General features: G+C 40.3%; 1 protein-coding gene across 6 annotated transcripts in view; it reads right to left on the bottom strand.

The window, feature by feature from the left end:
- Window positions 1–20274, bottom strand: part of ANK2 (ankyrin 2) — a 617273-nt gene that overhangs the window by 312283 nt on the left and 284716 nt on the right. Inside the window, exon 1 of one of the 6 annotated variants that reach the window (XM_058549937.1) lies at window positions 4657–4801. The exons of 4 other annotated variants lie outside the window; for them this stretch is intronic. In XM_058549937.1, the coding sequence (XP_058405920.1) occupies window positions 4657–4740 (84 nt within the window). In that variant the 5' untranslated portion in view covers window positions 4741–4801. Of the gene's footprint in view, window positions 1–4656; window positions 4802–20274 lie in introns of those variants that run through there. One more of the 6 variants, XM_058549947.1, reaches the window with a different exon arrangement.

The following is a 20274-nucleotide window of genomic DNA, read 5'->3' as shown; positions in this document are numbered from 1 at the left end:
ACCTTTTATTATGTCTCGCATTCACATTTCAATGGTGCAACATTTCAATAACACATCTGGCATTAGTATTATCTCCCTATTTAGGCAGTGGCAAGTAAACAGCAATAAAAATACATATATAACCAAAATATTTTGCAACGCTCATGAATATTTTAGAATAATGGTCCAAACCAAAACATTTTAAATGAATATTAGGTATCCTGCAAAGCCATTTTATCTTACTACTCTGTTGAAAACAATAGTACTTATATTTTAACCTTTATATAGTTTTATAGTTACTCCACCAAATGAGCAAAATAGTTATTAAGCCATTTAATTGTTTACTTGTTCTAGAAGAACTCACAAAGCTGAGCGGTTTCAGATGGCTCTGTCTCCTGTGATTGATGCTTGGGAATTTCCATTTTCATTTATGTAAATTATCAACGGCTCATGTAGCCTCCTCTAGCACAAATCCACTGCTATGTCATTGATACAAAATTGGAAAGTGTGTGTGGTGCTACACACTAATATGGTCTTGGATTATTTTAATCTAATCTGTCAAAATATTGTCTGGAATAAGGAATTTTTATAGAGTTGTCTCGTATTTAGAATAGGCTAAAAACTCCCTTACACTGATACATTTCATGTAGGTCTCACGGCTTCCTTTTAGTCCAGGATTTCAGTTGAGAATTAGAGTAGTTCCCACTTCTTCATCTCCACTGAACCCCTACTAGAACATCAACCCCAAACCTGTACCTTGGGCAATATTTGTGTGGAATAACTGGGCCTTAAGGAAACTGTTTTATTTAAGTATTAGATGAAAAAGGTTTCTATGAATACTTTAGCAATGTTACTATCTGATTTATTTTATTTTATTGGACACTAAAGAGCATCCAATAATAAATAAATCTCTCTCTCTCCAAAAGCACCTTTGTGTTCAAGCTTGAGATAGAGAAAAGCAGCCACTGACATCTAGCAGCTGGCCTGGTACTATCAGCGAGGCCTTGGTATTGGCCTATTGAACATAAACAATTTCACAGAGCATCAGCATGAGACCAGGCCACTCTGTGGCCATGAGGGAGAGGACGAAAAATAGCACCACTTCCTTATCACATCTGAACACAGACAAAACATGAAGGTTGTCCAAGCCACAAAATATCAAACATCTCCCTCTCTGGCTCAAGAGGAGACTGCTGCTTCTTTTTTTTTTGTGAGGAAGATCAGCCCTGAGCTAACATCCATGCCAATCCTCCTCTTTTTGCTGAGGAAGACCGGCCCTGAGCTAACATCTATTGCCAATCCTCCTCCTTTTTTTCTTTCTCCCTTTTTCTCCCCAAAGCCCCAGTAGATAGTTGTATGTCATAGTTGCACATCCTGCTAGTTGCTGTATGTGAGACATCGCCTCAGCATGGCTGGACAAGCAGTGCGTCAGTGCACGCCCGGGATCCGAACCGGGCCACCAGTAGCAGGGCGCGCACGCATTTAACCGCTAAGCCACAGGGCTGGCCCCCGAGACTGTTGCTTCTTTACTGACTACAGCTTCAGTGACACTTTAGTCTGCCCTCCTAGAGCTAAGATTTATTGGGAAGCACAATCATAGACCTGTCCCCACTTTCTGACAGTACCCAGTCCAGAGCAAGCCCACACTTTCTCAGACCTTTCCCCAAATCACTCATCCAAAGCCCAAATCCTGTGACTCTTTTCTAACATGTTTCCCCACGATGTGCATCCTCCCTCGCTGCAATGAGCTCTAACCCCAACACGTTCAACCACAGGTGTGGGCTGGCTTTGCACATAAGACATTGGCAAGCTCAACTACTAAAGCCAGAATAGACATGCTTAAGAAAAGCTAAAAGAATTCTTACCTTTAAGGTACTCACTGCAATTCTGATATAAAATAATCTCCTTGAACTTTTGTTTTCACATTGTGGGTTTTGTGGCAAAGAATCCTTTAGTTTTTTGCCTCGAACTACTTTTGTGAGGTATGGAATAAACAAGTGGATTATGGCTCATCTGTTAGATATTTACTAGAGGAAGAGGCATGTTTTCAAGGAATGCGATTCAGCATGTTAGCTCAACACCCAGGCCACCGTGAGCCTGGTGGTTTATAATCCTGGATGCTTATATGGAATCCTGCAGTGGAGGCAATGTGAACCTCTAGTAGAAAAAAAAAACAACTGTATTGACATGATGTGGTATTGACTTTGCTCCCATTCTTGCTTTTCTCAGATTTTATGCTTATTAGGGATGCTCATCTCTTGATTATTATTTCCTCATCAAAGCACATTTAATGGTCTAGTTTCTAAATATGAAAACTCAAGTTGCCTGCTGTGCAAAAATATGTGAAGCAGTAATTTAAAGACCTAGGGTATATTTATGTAAATCTCAATAATTTGTCCAAAACAAAGAGTTTCCAATTGTAGCATATAACTTTTGACATTTTGAAAAATGACTACGAGTCTTTACAAAGTACCAATAATTATATTCTGCCTCTCCCAAAAATATAAACAGACTTTCCTTCTACAGGGCTTATTACAACAAAAAATTTCCATTTAAGGGAACAGTAACAACATCTAGAAGTTACTACCAGCCACTATATATATAATACTGCTCAAAGAATTTTATACACATTATTTTTAATCCTCACAAAAATACCAAAAAGTATATGCAATTATTCACATTTTACAGATGAGGACCTAGATCAGAGAAATTAAATGAAACGTACTCCAAATACGCAATATTAAAGGATAGAGCTAAGATTCAAACCCGCTTATGTCTGACTTGACAAACTGAAGGATGTCTGTGCGCGTGTGTGTGTGTGTGTGTGTTTTCCTTTTAGGTGAAATTATTTTTAACCACTCAATATTCATGTGTTTTAGCAGCTCATTTAATATGTGCCTCTGAATCTATGCATAAACACACACACATTCAAAACTTGCTATTAATTGCTATCATTTTGACTGCAAGTTTGGAAAAGTATTTATTCCTAAAATAAATATGTTTGAGAAAATGGAGCTTAAAAAATCTCATAGTTATCACATATGATGATTTTGTCTTCTCTACCTCCTCAAATACTTTAAGATGGCTTTGGTCATGTGAATTTAGTATCATCCCTCAGAGCTTAAAATCTTGAGATACATTCTCCACCCCTTTAGTGGTTCTGAGTATATTGTTTCTAATGCAACACAGGGACTTTAAGGAGAAATTAAGAGGATTTTGAAATGATACTATGAATTCAAGCACAAATTCCTTTTTTCTTTCTTTTTCCCTATCTCTTGCTCTCTTTTTCTTTTCTATTTGCTTTTTCTTTTTTAAAAAAATGTTGATCAATTAACTAACACTATAAAAATGCCCTTGAGGTCTGGGAGATCCAGAATCCTTAGGTACAAAAGGACATTCTACCAGTGTTCCTGCCTGCCCTGAATTATCCTTTTGCCTTTATCAGATTGCATCACTATCTCCATGCTATTATTAAAAAATTGTCATCTGTGGGCACGCTTATTTTTATCAAATTACATGGCACCATACAGATATACTAATCCCTTGTTTGCTAATACAATGATCTTTTAAACATCAGAGGTTTGGAATTGTTTCAAATTTTTTAGATTATGAGACATTTAGTACATCAGAGATCTATAATTTTGAAACACAATGCAATTTCAACATTATCAAAATGAAAAATATTCATTTGGTCATGATAATCATTTTTTAATCTGCTCATTCAAAATCCAAAACCAAACACTGGAACCATTTACATTAGAACCATATCTTATATCCCACCCATATTATTGCTTCAGGAAATAAATGGATTTTAAGAGAATTTATTTAGAAGGCATCTCTTTCAGAGGTGGGGCTCAAAGAGCTCTGCGAAGCTGCAACAGTTTACCAGGAGGAGTCAGGCCATAAAGAAAGAAGTCGTGGCATTGGGTGGGGCTGAATAGTTTGCATCTTTCCCCCTGTTTGTCACTGGAATCATTCCCATGAAAAGCAGGGGTGTGGGAATGTACGCCAGGGTAAGAGATCCTGCAGACTGCTTTGTGTGCCCACACCCCCACCCCATAATCTCGTTAGCTGTTTATCTTAATCAATGAAAGAGCTATCACAATGTCTGAGAAAACCGTAGAGGAGGTAAGCAAGCCAAAGAAATATCACGCTGGGGATCATATTCCTCCTGTCACAACAATCTTTTCTCCTCAGGTAGAATACACTTAGGATGGAACCAAAAGGCATTTGCTGTCTAGCCATCTCGAGACCATCACCGAGCAAAAACATCTGGCCAAAAATCTTCCTTTTGCTTCACAATGCACCTTGCTTAATGCTTCCTTTTAAACTCACACATTCTAAAAACAAAATGACTCTCTCTGTACCCGGTTAACACCAGAAGCGTCCATGAGTGGCCACAATCCTTAATAATCCACACGCCGAGCACACCTTATCTCTGCTCCCTTCACCATGTTCCAGTCAGTGTATCCAGCATGAACTGGGTTCCTTTCCTAGTCTGAGAAAGCAGCAGTTTGCACCTGCCTCTTTAAAAAGCAATGCGTGGCACCGCTATAGTCTATAGTTACTCACAACGCTCCACGGTTTCTATAACCTCACTGATATACACATTCACACACACACACACACACACACACACACATCTATGTACAGACATTCCAAATTCCGGCAATTTACCTTTTTGGGCCTTTTTCTTCTCTGACTACTGCCGTTGAACTTCTCTCCACTGTCGCTTTTCTGAGCTGCATCTTCGTTCATCATTTTGAACAATTTGGAAAGAAAATAGCTCTGCCATTAAACCCCGCCGCCGTACAGACCACTAGCGAGTGTGCACTTACTGGAGGAAAGCAGGAGGAGGAGGAGGGGTGGGGAAGGGGCGCGCACTGGGAGGGTAGGGACGGTGACGTTGCCATGGTAGCAGCTGCCACAACTGTTTATCCGACTGCATTGTTAAATCTGATTCAACCAATTACCATCAGGGACCGGTTACAAGGAAGACAGCCTTGAAAAAAGAATGCCAGGGATTCAAATGATTTGGGGACTCTGCTGGTTAGTTTCCGACACACCCTCAATTCCATCAGCTCTCAACCCACACACAAAACCTGCACTTAATTTTCTTCCTACAGGTACTTCAACACAGAACAGATACGATGCACACTAAGAAAACGAAAACATTCTTGAACGTGTCTCTGAACCTGAAGAGGTACATTTCAGTTGGTGAAGAGGCTACTCAAGGAAAAGGAATAGCTATTAATGTCCTAAAGTGAATATAAGAAAGTTACATTTTTAAGATGTTATTCACTTGACTTTGAATGATAATCTTTCAAAGCTCAGCTTAAGGATGACTTCTGTCATAAAGCCTGGAGAACAGGTTCCCCAGCAACCAGGTAGCACAGACCACTCCCTCTTCTGTGCCTCCTCTTTCCCCCGTAGCTTCTGACAGAGCACCTGAACACTATGGCACAACACACATTGATCCAACTGTCTTCTTGACAGGCCAGGAGCTTCTTACAGCCAGGAGTATGTGTACATGTGTGCGTGTGTGTGCACACGCGTGTGTGTGTGTGTGTTTGGGTGGGGGGAGATCACTGAATTTCCCAGAACCAAGCATGATGCATGGCACATTAAAGGCAGTTAATCAAGGTTGTTGAATATAAAAGTAAGACACTATAGGTAATACCAATATAAGAAAGTCATGGAGTTAAAACATTTTATAACTGATCTTAGAAATCTTCTTCACCTAATTCTCTCTATTGACTGATGAATAAAACACAATCCCTGCTCTCAAGGAGCTTATAATATAAAGTTCCAGAATTATTCTTGACAAGAAAAGAAAAGAGGGCTTGTTTTTGTTTTTTGTTTTTTTAATTTTTATTTATTTATTTTTTTCCCCCAAAGCCTCAGTAGGTAGATGTATGTCATAGTTGCACATCCTTCTAGTTGCTGTATGTGGGACGCGGCCTCAGCATGGCCAGAGAAGCGGTGCGTCGGTGCGCGCCTGGGATCCGAACCCGGGCCGCCAGCAGTGGAGCGCACGCACTTAACCACTAAGCCACGGGGCCGGCCCAGGGCTTGTTTTTTAACAAGAAACCCAATTTCGTCTATTGGATCAAGGTGGCCATATTTCTATATTTAAACATATTAAAATGTGGATGCAACCAGAGCCCAAAATGTTTTGTTCAAATACACATATGTACACACTGAACACTCATCCCTATTCCTAGAAAACAAACTCAAAGTATAATACACAGAATACTTAGATGTAAAAACAGAGTAAGGATTTAACCACTGAGGTAATGTATAAAATACACTTTGAAAATTGAAGGTGCCTATGTGAATGTGTTATTGATATTGTTAATCTTATCATTATTATTACAAATATAGGTAATTTTCAAATCAGAAAGTCTACTTTAAAAATGTTTCTTACATGAAAATGGCTACCAAAATTGGAACTCATCTTTCCAGCATACACAGCAAGAAAAATTCACCTTTTATCTCACTGCTGTTGGGATTGCTCTCTCTCTGCCTTACCATCCTTAAGACCCTTGCCCCATCCTCATCTAAGCCAGCCCCCGTCTCGCTGCCCCTCACTCCCTCCAACCTCCCACTGCTGGAGCAGACCCATCCCGCCAGTGATGCATCAGATCTCACAGCCAGGACACAGGCAATGGGGCTCTTTTTTCTGAAACAAAACCCTACAGGAACTTCTACAAAAGCCTCTAGAAGCCCAACTCCCACTGTTGTCAGAGCCCTCACCCAAACGCCCATGATATCCTCCCTCTCCTCCACTCTCCTCTCACCCATCCCCTCACCCAAACCCCTGTGATATCCTCCCTCTCCTCCACTCTCCTCTCACCCATCCCCTCACCCAAACCCCCGTGATATCCTCCCTCTCCTCCACTCTCCCCTCACCCATCCCCTCACCCAAACTCCCATGATATCCTCCCTCTCTTCCACTCTCCCCTCACCCATCCCTTCACCCAAACTCCCGTGATATCCTCCCTCTCTTCCACTCTCCTCTCACCCATCCCCTCACCCAAACCCCCGTGATATCCTCCCTCTCTTCCACTCTCCCCTCACCCATCCCTTCACCCAAACTCCCGTGATATCCTCCCTCTCTTCCACTCTCCCCTCACCCATCCCCTCACCCAAATCCTCCTGATATCCTCCCTCTCCTCCACTCTCCTCTCACCCATCCCCTCACTTTTTCTCTCTCTTGTCCCCATTGTGTCCCCCTTACTGGACCTTTCTTAGGAGCAGCCTCAGCCTGAAAACTGGATTCATTTACTCTATAAATATTTACTGAATGCCTATTATGTGCCAGGAACTAAGCAATAGGGATACATTGACCTAACCACTGGGGACATAATAGTGAACAAAACAGGCAAGGTTTTTGCAGTCATGGTGCTAATATTCTAACCAGGGAACTAGGTAGTAAACACAAATAATAGTGGTAAGTGCTAAGGGGACAAAAAGTAGGATAAGGAGTGGTGAGAGACAGATGCTATTTTAGATAAGGTGCCGAGGAATACTCTCTAGAAACCTGAATGAAGTGAGGGACCAAGCCAAGCAATTGTCTGGAGGAAGAATATTCTAGGCAAACAGAATACCAGTTCAAAGGTCCTGAGATAGGAACTTCTTGGCAAACATACTGAGGAAGCTATGATACTCAAATGGGAAAAGAAGGAAAAAGGAAAACTTTCCTAGCAACTGGATCTATAGGAAAGCTGTGTTACCAACACCCTTCATTCTCCTTTGACGTCAATGTGTTTTTCAGTCCATGGGTTTGGTGGCCCAGTTAGGAACCTAATCATATTTTACATCACCTCTGCAATGTAAGTTGCAAACAAATGTACTTCATATTTCAATACTTTACGAATCAATAACTTCTGATTATGTTCGGACAGCCTCTTGTAACAGTGCCTTCTCTGTCAACATCCAAGTATATAGCACATGGCTCTAAACACTCAGATTCAGGCATCTAATTTTGCAATGAGGTCTAACCTCCTGGCTGCTTGGTGTGGTTCTGAAATATTATTTAAACTTTTATTCAATATACTTCCTTTAAAGAGTGAAACTACTGCACCAATACCAAACCAGCACTCCACAGATGTCAACGTCTATATTCAAAGTGTAAAATATAAATCTCAGCAAGTAGATGAATTAACCAGGTGCCAGTTGTGCTATGTCCCTCACAGTGTTAGAAGGTATATATTCTACATATAGAGAATGTCCACAAGATGTGATGGTGTTATAAGCATTTGGGGTCCTCTTTTGAAGCTTTCAATCACTTTCTCTGTGCCTCTCTGCTGCGTGCTCTCTACTTCCTATCCTCATAGTGCAGTTTTTAGTGGGCATGTGTCCACCTGGACTCGGGGCTCCTTGAGGGCTGGATTAATGTCTATCTTTGCATCCCACATGGAGCCTAACACATTGCATGGCATATAATAGGGGGCCAAGGATTATTTTTAAATGCAATAAAGAAGCATTTTCAATATTTAACATGAGTTTATATTTATGGTTAAACTTCTAGTGGGTAAATTTTTCATTTCTTAGATTTTCTTTTATTTTGTATACTTCCTTACATCTAGGAGCTATGCATAATTTCAAATAAGATTTTTTAAAGACATTTGAGAAATTGGAGTTGCTGCAGATACAATAGCAATGATGATAAAACCTTACATTTGTAAAGCATTTTGTAATTTATATCATTTTTAGCTCCTAGAAGGGAAACTCCATGAAGACTGAGACCCTTGTTCTCACTGATACATCCCGAGCACTTATAACGGGACTGGTGTATGGCAGACACTCAAATGTTAAGTGCCTTTATGGGACTCTCACAATCACACAGGGAAAAGGTTAATATCAATCATAGTATAGGTGAAAAAACTGAGGTAAAAAGCAGTTTTGGTGACTTGCCCAAGATAACAAAGTTAATAAGCTACAGAGCTAAAGTTCTTTCGATTCTAAGACCACCGTTCTTTTATTAAGGCACGACTGGCTTCAATGAAGAGCAGCCACTTAATAAAGTGCAGTAAGATGGGCAAAGACTAAGATGGGAAATGCCCAGAGCAGTAACCGCAGTCAGACGACAGGGACCCAAGTAGAAAAAGGAAATCTTTCTTGGTTTTATGTTAAGCCTATTTTGCAGACATGGAGTTTTAAAGATGATTACATTAATTTTAATATGTCTACTCTATTTTATTAAACAACTAGAGTTAATAGTATTACAAAATATGACACATAATACCTTTAAAAAAATTGTAACATTATTTGAGTGGTATAAAGTTCCTTGAAGTACAGCAATTATGCTCTTAGAGATAGGTTGTCTTCCAAAAGTTAGTTTATCAGTCAGAGATGTTTGCTTTTAAAAATACATTTTTCACAGCAACAATGTTATAAATAAAGGTTCAGTTCTCTAAAGCCCTCAAAAAGCTCTCCTACTCACTATTATCTGTGGTAGAGAATCTTAACAACTAGGCAGAGGTTGAACAGTGGTTCACCAAACCATTTCTCTTTTCCTCTTGGCCAGCTAGACCACTATCGTGGGTTGAACTGTGTCCCCCCAAAAGATATGTTTGTCCCACCTGCCCAGTACCTGTGTATGTGACCTTATTTGGGAAGAGTCTTTATAGACGTAATCATGTTAAGACAAGGTCAAAATGGATTAGGGTGGGCCTTAATCCAATGACTGGTGTCCTTATAAAAAGAGGAAGATTTGGGTACAGAGACACACAGACTGAAGACAGCCATGTGAAGACAGAGGCAGAAATTGGAGCACTGTAACTGCAAGCCAAGGAACACCAACTGCCAGCAACCACCAGAAGCTAGGAAGAGGTAAAGAAGACCCCTCTCTAGGGCCTTTAGAAGGAGCATGGCCATGACAACACCTTGATTTCAGACTTCTACCCTCAATAACTGTGAGAGAAAGAAGTTCTGTTATTTTAAGCCACCCAGTTTGTGGTACTCTGCTATGGCAACCCTAGGAATCTAGTACAACCATATTTTCCAGCCACTCTTGCAGTTGGGTGCAGCCATTTGACTTAGTTCTAGCCTGTGGAATGTGGCTGGAAGTATATGCCACTTTCAGGCCTAGCTAATACAACCCTCCCATGAGTAATCTTCTCTCTTTACCCATCTAGTGGCTGAACACAGAGGAAGACATACCCAAGAAGGTAGAGGAGCAACAGGTCAGAGAAAGCCTGAGTTCCTTAACCACTGTGTGGAGCAGAGTCCCTCTCCTTCCTCTTCTCTCCTCCATTGACCCTCATTGGACCCGTGTTACTTTTTGTCATGAGTGTTTTGTCACTGAGATTGTGGTGTTGTTTGTTGCAACAGTTAGCCTATGGTAACTAACCACATCTGCTCATGTTTTCCAGGGCATACGCAGTCACATTTCTACTTTGGTTGCCTGTTATATGAATGACACTCTCAGTGCATCAAAGCTTTTAGCCACTGTAAATGGATCCTATGTCCTGGAGCAAAGGTGCTAGTCTGAAAGAAAGAGGACCACAAGTAATCAGAGGGGAATCAGAAGAGAAAGGAGAGGAATATTGTTGATTAGGGGTAGGTAGGAAAGGGATGCCCGATAGGTCCGTGGAATCACAATCTCAGAGCAGCTTTTATCCACTCTCCTTTTCCTCCTATCTCCCTTCCTGGATAAATCTTTTGTTTCTTGTCCTATTTCCCGAAGTCATTGCTTCTGACCATGGTAGTCTCCCTTCTCTGACCCACTGAGAATGAAAACATACAGTGCTTGCCTATCTTATAAGCTAACACATAGCCTTCTTGAGGTTCTCTAAGGATCTTTTTGTTTCTTATTTTTAATACATTTGTTATCAATGGGAAAAAATACAAAGGACAGATAGCAAACAAAGGGAAAACAGTTTCTCAAAGTTCACAATAAAAAAGCCCTAGTATTTGTTGGAATGTACCTACAGTTAGGCTCAGACCCATTTCTAGGTCTCAGGACTGCTCTCCCCCCACAATTTCCTGAATTGTGGGGTATTCTGCACAAGTCTTATTCTATATTGTTTCTCTTCCACAGGAGAACTGGAGGGACTCTAACACTTACACCTCCTTGGAAGCTAAAGTCAGGCTCATGGGGCAGGCAGGAGGCCTTTTTCATTTTTCTCTCCCAGTTCTTTGCAGTTCCACCGTCAGCATCAGCAGGAAGTACCTGCTCTCCCTCCTTGTGATCCTCTCCTTCATCTCATCTATGTCCTCCTCTTCCATCATTCATTTACTCCTTTATTCACGCAACAGTTATTTTATTAGGTGACTGATTACTATATGCCAGGATCCGTGCTGGATGTTGGGGCTTTAGCATGAGAATTAGATAATTTTTCCCTTTAAAGAACTTACAATCTAAAAGTGGGGACGGCCATTGAACTGGAAGTGTAATGACTCTATCTGCAGGGGATGTTAAGGGTACTATGGAAGCAGAAAACAGGGACATGCAAGCTAGTCTGAAAGAACAGGACAGTTTCTGAGAGGAAGGGACTTGAACATTGAGAAGACCTGAATGATGAGTAGGAATTACCTGAGAGGGAAGAAAGGTGCAAGGTGGGGTTTGTGAAGAGTGATGCAAGCAGCAGCAGCAGCATAGCCGAATGCCCTCTGATGGGAAGGAATGTGGCATTGCAGAGCTGAGACTAGGCCCATGTGGTTGAATGGTCACCCCTAGCCAGGCCTGCAGTAGTGACTCCATCCTAGGCCTTAAAGCATCACCAAGCGTGCTTGTCCACAGATGGTCATTGTCCCATGTAGTTATCCACGTGTGACAGCTAATCATTATTACATAACTTGTGAACCATGTAGCAAGATGGCCCTGTTAGCTTACAAAGAATATGTACCCAGAACTAGGACGCTAATCCAGATGATATGGCCATAGACAAAGGCAGGTTTTCCAACCACGTAACATACTTTGGAGTTTCGGGGAACATATATAGAGATATATGTTCCCCCTGGACAGGAAGAATTCCATGACCATGAAACCAAGCATATCTCCCATGAAGAACTGGGAAGACTTAAGAAGCCACACCCAGCAACATCCCTCAGCCCGATTTCGCCAGGTGTCCTTTGGTAAAAGTATATTCTTTGTGCTTATTGCAGCAAATTTAAACTAAAACAAAGCACTCATTTTCACTGAGCTGCCACCTGAGTCTGCTATGAGACAACTACAGGCTGCAGAGTAAAAGGAGAGGGTGGACTGAGGAGAGACCAGAGGTGTGGCAGGGACAGAGAGTCGAGAGCCCAGTAAGCCATGTTAGGATTTGGGGTTCAGACCAAAAAGCCGTGTGAAGCCATTTAATGGTTTAAAGAGAGAAGAGAAATGATAAATTTGGTGGTTTTTTTTTTAAAGAGTATTCCTTATAAAGAACTACTGAATGGGAGCTAAACAGAGACTGGATGTGAAGAGATGTGGTTAAGAGGCTATACCAGCAGTCTGGGAGAATGATGACGGTGACAGAGTGGACAGAGGCATTAGATACTCTGTCACCATTAACAGTGCTGTATTCACAAGCCCTGAGGAAGTGAGAAGCAAGAAGGGGCAGTGAGGATGCATCCTGCCTAAACAGTAAAGGGAAAGAGACCTCATCTTCATAAAAGTCTCATATTGGGCAGAGATCTCAAAGAAAAATTTTTGAAATCCGTTTCATTTAACAAAATGAGGGAAGAAGACTCAGAAAGATTAGAGATTGTTCCCAAGGTTCCACAACTAGTTAGTAGCTTAGGGAAGACCAGGATCCAGGACTCATGCCGTCTCACTGAACGGCCTTTACATCAAGAGAAGCACCCTTGTCTCTCATGTAAATGTGGTGTGTGTTCCGCCCTGGATTGGAGCAGGCTCAGTAAATGTTTCATCGAGACGGATGGTAAAGAAGCAGCAGCAAGAACTGATTAGGGACCTGCATCGTCCACTTTATGCCAGTCTTACATACGGTTTACCAAAGACGTATTGGTTGCAAAATTTATCATGTCCAACCTAAAAAGAGCTTTTGGAACCCATGACATACAATTTAGCGCCTCACTTCACCTGAGGCACATAATTATTAAAACTAGCATAGTGATTAATGATAGTCTCATTCTACATAAATATCAGCAACAATATTTTAGATCAAACATAGAATTTTACAGGAGAATAACAGAATGTGGGTGAGTTCACCACATTTACGTTCCTGTCTAGGTCAATTTTATAGGACGCGCTGTTACCCGCTGGCTCTACTACAGGGTCGCTCTGCTCAGTCTCCAGTGGTATTAGCTCTTGAAAATAGCTGTTATAATTGGGTTTCCCTGTAGATGCAAACGAATGGCACACAGGGCCAGGTTGTGTCCTTGACAGACAAATTTTTCCAGTGCAATTTAACTTTATTACTGTAAACATTTTAAATCTTAAACTAGCTTGAAAATAGGTTATTTTCTTTCAACTATGAAAAGAAAGTGTGTGCCATTGATAAGTAATCAACATAGAAACAGTCCAGAGGCTCCATATTTAAGGCTTATATAAATGTAGATCATAGTTTAAAAGATGTGTAACCATGGTGGTAATGGAAGTGATAAAACCACAAAGAATCTCGATGTTAGAAGGTAACTTAGAGACTATCATATCCAGCTCCTCACTTTGAACAAGAAAACTGGAGCCCAACTGGGTTATGTTACTTACCCAAGGCTGTACCTACAGTTAAGTAGCACTTTGAATTAAATTCCAAATTTTCTCATTCCTAATCCAGTATCGATGTCTTCTAGCGGGGTATCTCTCTACTAAAATGAACTTCAAGGAGCCCTCCCTCCTCAGCAAACACAAGGGCCTACTGATTGCTCAGTTGTTCTCAGAATGGGAAAAAAAAATTACATGATTCATTATACACCAGGCAGAAATGTTTCAGACATTAGGAGTGGAGAGCTGAATAAGGCAAAATAATCATTTTTTTTTTAATTTTGCAAAATATCCCAAGAAGGCAAAAGAGGACTAATTTGTAGACGAGCTTGTTTTTTCAGAATGTTACTCTTTGCCAAAGAATCTCAAGAATGATAGAAAAGCAGTGATAATATGAACATTAAAGCTTCAAAGAGCCTTTAAGCAAACGGATATAATCAAAAAGACAATAGTTGACAAATGAAGCCAGTTTGCTATCTTATCACTCCTGTGGGTGAATTATTAATAAATGACCACTACTATTCCTCGCACGTAGAAAAAAAGGTCAAAATGAATTTATTTTCTATTAGTGCTCTCTAACTACCATCCAGTCCAGATTGAGGTATTCCTAATATTTATTGCTATTACAAACTACCTCATAAACTAAGTGGCTTAAAACAATAATTTTCTTTTGCTCACAAACTTATGGGCCAGGGATTCAGGAAGGGTTCAGCTGACTGATTTGTTCGGGGCCATGCGGTATCAAGTGAGGCAGCTAAGGCTGGAGGATCCACTTCCACAATGGCATCCTCACTCACATATCTGGTTCCCTGGTTCCCTGGTGCTTGTTGGCCTTTCTCTCCACCTACGTGGCATCTCATTTTCCAGGGCCTGTCCCCATGGTTGGGGCTTCTCACTGTATGGTAGTCTCAAGGTAGTTGCATTTTTCCATGACAGCTGGCTTCTAAGAGGCAGGAGGTGGAAAGTGCCAGGCCAATTAAGGGCTTTACCATATTTTATTGGTCAAAGCAGTTATGGGGTCCATCTAGATTCAAAGGGTAAAGAAATGGACTCCACCTCTTGATGGGAGGAGGTGGATAGGTCTCATGGCAGAAGAGCATATGGGATGGGAGCCATCTTGGAAAATGCAATCTGCCACACATGGCTAGCAAGTAAAGTAGGCCATGAAGGAGATAAAGTATAAGGGCTGACTTTGCATACTATAAACACAGGTCTATTCCCAAATGAACAGACTCTGCCGGCTAGAAATGCAGTGCTCTGCAATCTTTTTTTTTAATACAAAAAAGGTTATCAATGTTAATTTCTGGAATGATTACTCTGTATTACTGGGTCAAACTCTACTATCTCCTCTCAAAGCAAAGTCTCTGTTGATCTTCGAAGATAAATTTTGTGTGTCATACTTTCTGAACGTGAGCCATTTTGTCTAATAGATCCACAGCAAGTCTTTCATATTTGAAGTATGGCTCTTTTGCACTTTTTCTCTTTACTCTCACTCTCTCTGCACTCTGCTTGGCCTCTCACCCACTCTTGCGCCCATTCTATCCTTCTATATAACATCGAGATAGCCTCATAGCAACCTTAAATTCTACAAAAGATGATAATAAAAAAAGCTTAAAAAGGAAACAAAAGTATATTATAGCTGAGAACTAACTTTAGCTAATGTCTAAAAGAAATATGCAGTGCAATCACATTCATTGTTATCTTCAAATCCTATACCAGGAAAATGATGAAACACACATTAGAGTTGGAAGCAAGATTATTAATTTATTAACTATACTACTACTACAGTCCAGAATTTACTCTTCAGTGCTGCTTTGTGTAAATGTTGGATATTATTTGTTCTGGGCCTTAACAAAGCTGTGAGTTCCCTTTGTCATTCAATCTTTGTGGTGTTCTCTTCTATTTAGGCCTCACTCGTGTTTCTAGCTTAGAAGTAAAACTAAAACAGACAATGTCTATTATAATTATTCAATCTGCTTACCTACCAAGAACAAATTGTGCCTTGGGCCTTGATAATATGTTGATAATCAGACCTGGGAAGGGAGTTTCCAAATTCAAGTAGGCAGAAGAATCTTCCGCAAGGAAGTTCATCAAGTCATACGTGCAAAATTTAGGAACCAAAGTATGGTCAATCCATCCATTTTGGTCACATTGACTGTCTATACAAACTGCTTGCCAGTTTATCATGCATAAGTGTCCAAAAAATAACTTTTTCCAGCCTGTCACTTTACAAAAATATTTAGACTATAACAGCAATAATATATCCAATGCTATATAGGTTGTAACGAGTGAGAGCAAGGACTATTTCACAAATCCTATCAGAGAGCCCCAGGATATCAATGCCCCACTTGGATCCTAGGCTGTTCTATCTAAAACTATAGGAGTCTAACTAAGTAAAAAACGATACACAGCATTTTAAATTTCCTTTATGCCTTGCCAATTATCAGATTTTTCCTGGGGCCATAATCCTCACCACCTAGAAAGTGTCAAGAACTGTGAAGAATCTGAGATCCTACTTGCAAGGTAACAAGTTAGCCTGCCACAGTTTCATGCTGGCAGAAGATATGAGACTTCCAGGTCAGAGACAAAGAACTTTATTACTCATGGCATAGCAAGCAGCATGGCCATCCGCATACTTGTGTAAGTTTCCCTTACTCCCAATCCCTGCAGAGTGTAGGGGCCAGATTGGTGCCTGCACACTCAGTTGGTTGTATATAGGAGAGGATCTCAGAGTTTAGGGAATCTGAACCTTTCAGAGTAGGCAGTAAGCATGTCTGTATGTTGCTCCAGAGGGAGCCATTACCTTTATTACATTGGAGACCAAGCATGCCTGATCTTTGCTTCTCTGTCTTCCAAGGCTGTTTTCTATACCAACATCCTTGAAAAAATAGTCTGGAACAAAGACGGTCAGTGTCTCTGCATGCAAGATGTACAGAAATGTAAGAAACATACAGAAAATTATCTCTTCAACAGGAAGTTTCAAAAAATACAGGTTATCCTACAATTGAGGAGATAAATGCCAAATTGTCCTTTGCGACAGTCTAAATTTAAGTAGAAACTAAATGAGATTGCCTGCAAATTCTCTGCAGTCATATATACATATCTGTGCAATAAGTTTTAACAGTTATCTTAGTTATAAACATCTGGAAGACTTCACACATTATCTACAGTTTTGCCAGAATTACTATGGCATACAATAAGGAGTAAGGGTTTGAAAGTCAGTACATGTAGGTTTTAACCCCCATGCTGTCACTAACTGACAACATGGCTCACAACAAATTATATAATTTACCTGGGTTTATGTATCTCTCCGAATTTGTGATCACTCCCCTATTTTCCTCCCAGATAATTTTCTACTTTTTTTCATGCTATAATTCCTTGAATCTATGAACCTACATATTAAAGGGGAAAAATGACTCAAAGAGAATTTAATGAGCAGATTAAATGGCTGGTGATTCAATATCAAGCAGAATCTCATGCAGCTGTCTTCGTTTTCAATTGTCCTTTCTTTTTTTCCACTAGAAAACAAAGACTTTGGAAAATGTCGGAGACTACACAACCTAACTTTTCTCAAGGTCAACAAATTAAGTTGGAAAATAATGAGGGGAAACAGAGATGCTGACAGTTATGATACGAATTATTTAGACCTAGAAAACAATTTTGGTACTTGCACAAATGCTGTGGCGCTTCACCCACCAGCTCGGGCAGAAATAAAGGCCACCAGGCTTGGATCTCTAGTGGCCTTCCCTTCTCTTGTTCTAGTCTCTCGCAACTAGTAAACCAGACCTCTTCTTCCTGCTTTGGAAACACATTCGACGTATTCCTTCCATTCTGGTCCTATCACCACTGCACCACCTCTTTTTCTTTCATATCTGAACTATTTTAATCAACTGGATTTGCTGTCTCATCACCTTCAGGTTTTCTCCTTGGACCTGTGCTCCAGACTCTTGTACTTTTATTCTTCAAGAAACATTTTTTTCTAGTCTTCACATCCTCGGGATAAAGTTCAAACATCTCCAGTTATTGCTCAAAATCATCTATACATTCCTGCCTTCAAGTGTCTTACTCAAGGTGATCTAGAAAAAGAGATAGATAAATCTAAATACAACGTAATCAGATTCTTATTAAGGAAAGTTACCAGAGCTTTTAGGAGGAGCATCAAATCCTGTCTTGGTGGGTCAGTGAGAAATTCTCAGATAAAAAATACTTATTCTTATTTTCTTCCTTCTCCCTAAAATCTACCCACCTCAAGTCCCAAATTGGCCATGGAGCTTGTTCTAACAACAAACTACATTGAACTTCCCTTTTCTCAAGATCACTATGCCACTTCTGTGTATTAAACACATAAGCTAGTTAACTGCTTAATATGCCTCCATATTTTATGCCCAACTAAATGCCTTGAAATGTCAAATAAAATAACCATGAATAAATTTAGAACCTACATCACCACCACCAAAAAAGATATCCTTTGATAAGCATCTTTTTATCTTGAGTGAAAGGCACTCTTGGTATTTATTTCCTCTACAGATTCATAGCAAGTAGAATAGTAGAAAAGCCTATTTAAAAAAAAAACAAACAAGTGGATGTGAATCTAACTTAGAAAAAGTGTTGGGTTCCCAAGTTTGAACACACTTGGTCCTAGAAATTATGTTATATAAGACTATGTTATCTAGATTTCTTGGATAACCCACAAGAACCTTGGTACCCCCCAAAACAGTTTTCAATTATATCTAAACTGCCATTTTAAACATGTCTTCTACAGGAAAATGAATTTCATACTCCCCTAGAGATGCCAAAATGCACTTTCTCATCATGGTAGCCTAAGCAGAAAGGGGGAGAAAGGTGAAGAGAGGGAGGTCTTTAGGTGGAAAAGAATCAAGTAATTTACTCATTCTTTACATTTGCCCAGAAAGATCATCAATACTCCCTCAGCAAACATTATCATGCACCTGCTAAGTGCCAGGTTCTGTTCTCCATTCTAGAGATACAAAAATAATTAAGACATGATTATTGCCCTCAAGGGTACGAATGAAAAGGTGCTCTCTTCTTTTTGAGAACTCTGTTCCCGCCTTCACTTTAACCTAGGAAGGTTAAAATCACCCCCAGGGGATTCCCTTTATATTGGCTGCAGTCTTTTCTCATCAATATGTTCTTTCCAGTAATGCTGGTCACAAAGCAGACAGTACATATTTCTTCGTCAATTGAATAGATTGCAGATAAATCAAGACTACTCAGTTATTATTAGTTTAATTGGAAAACTCCATCTGGTTATAAGCTAAACAAAAATACAAACAGCAGAGGTTCCTCTTCCAGACCCACCTAAAGAACATATGTGACATAGTTAAAATTGATCTTGATTTCCTCTCTTGGTATAATCTTCATCCTCAAATTCACCAACCTTCAAGGTTTTCCTGTTCCATCCTTCAACCCGGGTCTTCCCTTGGCACAGGGAGTCAGAGCCTCTTCCTCCTGAACTTTTTAGGTACTTCCCAGCAAATTGCTCATTCCATTCTGCTGGCAAATTTGGCATGGTAGCATACTCACAGGAAAATGGAGCAAGCAGGAAAAGAGATGGTCCCCAGCACCAGATCTACCCACTGGGTCTGCAGACCTGGCTAGCAGTGGAGGTTCAGCCAGGAAGCCAAGACACACTCTTCAGGATCATTAAGAAAGCTCTTCCTCTAGCTCAGATAATGAGGTATCCAAGGTGTAGGAATGAGACAATGTAGGAGAGAGAATCAAGGCAGATGATTGCTGGAGGTTGTCAATATAGGGGTCAAGTGCTGATAACAAAGAGGCAGTTATTTTGTCCCTACACTGCTGTCTGTCTCAGAATATACACTCCCAGAACAAATGGAAAATGCTCATTTAATTTACTTTTTATCGTAACGAGTAACATACCTGGCTGGGCTTCTTGATAATTTTGGAAAAGGGCAGTAGTGAAGAAGGCATATTAATAATATAAAGTTAGCGTTTGATATAGAGAAGTTTTGTTTTTTTAAGTATTTCTCTATGTTGCCTAGATTTAAGAACTTTTTTTCCCTATCAACCCATTATAGACCTTGAGTTTTTGGTCGGCTCTACAGAATGAGTAGTCAGGACACGAGAATCCCATTCCTGGATCGACCACTAATTGGATTACAACTGTGGGCAAGTCACTTTACTTGAATCTCAGTGCCTCTATTTCTAAAATAAGCAAGTTAAATTATAGGTATGATTTCCAAGGTTGTTCTATGAGCCTGTCATCCTGGTACACACTCAGTCTTTCCCAGCTCATGTAATACAAGATTGTGATGTTATCCTGGGTTACACTCGTGGCCACATGGTGTTCCTCAGATCCCTACTGATCATGTTTCTTAAGTCCAGATAATAAGTGGTTTTCCAAACACAGGAAAGAGGCTGTTTCATTTTTCTCAAGTATAATCTAATTGGAATGAACCATGTGGGCAAAGAGAGCAGTATTTGTGATTCCACAAGGGTGCATATGCTTTTCCCGGTACTGGAAGGTGTTTTGTGGTATAGTGAATGTCAACTGGACCCTCTTCCAAAACTCACTCCAAAATTTGATTTCTCTGGAGGAATTCATTGCTTTCCTGGGTAGGAGAAAAATGTTTCAGCTGGTTGACAGTAGGTGT

Source organism: Diceros bicornis, chromosome 11, assembly GCF_020826845.1.
Source record: "Diceros bicornis minor isolate mBicDic1 chromosome 11, mDicBic1.mat.cur, whole genome shotgun sequence".
Lineage (NCBI taxonomy): Eukaryota > Metazoa > Chordata > Mammalia > Perissodactyla > Rhinocerotidae > Diceros > Diceros bicornis.
This window is presented reverse-complemented; position numbering and strand designations above follow the sequence as displayed.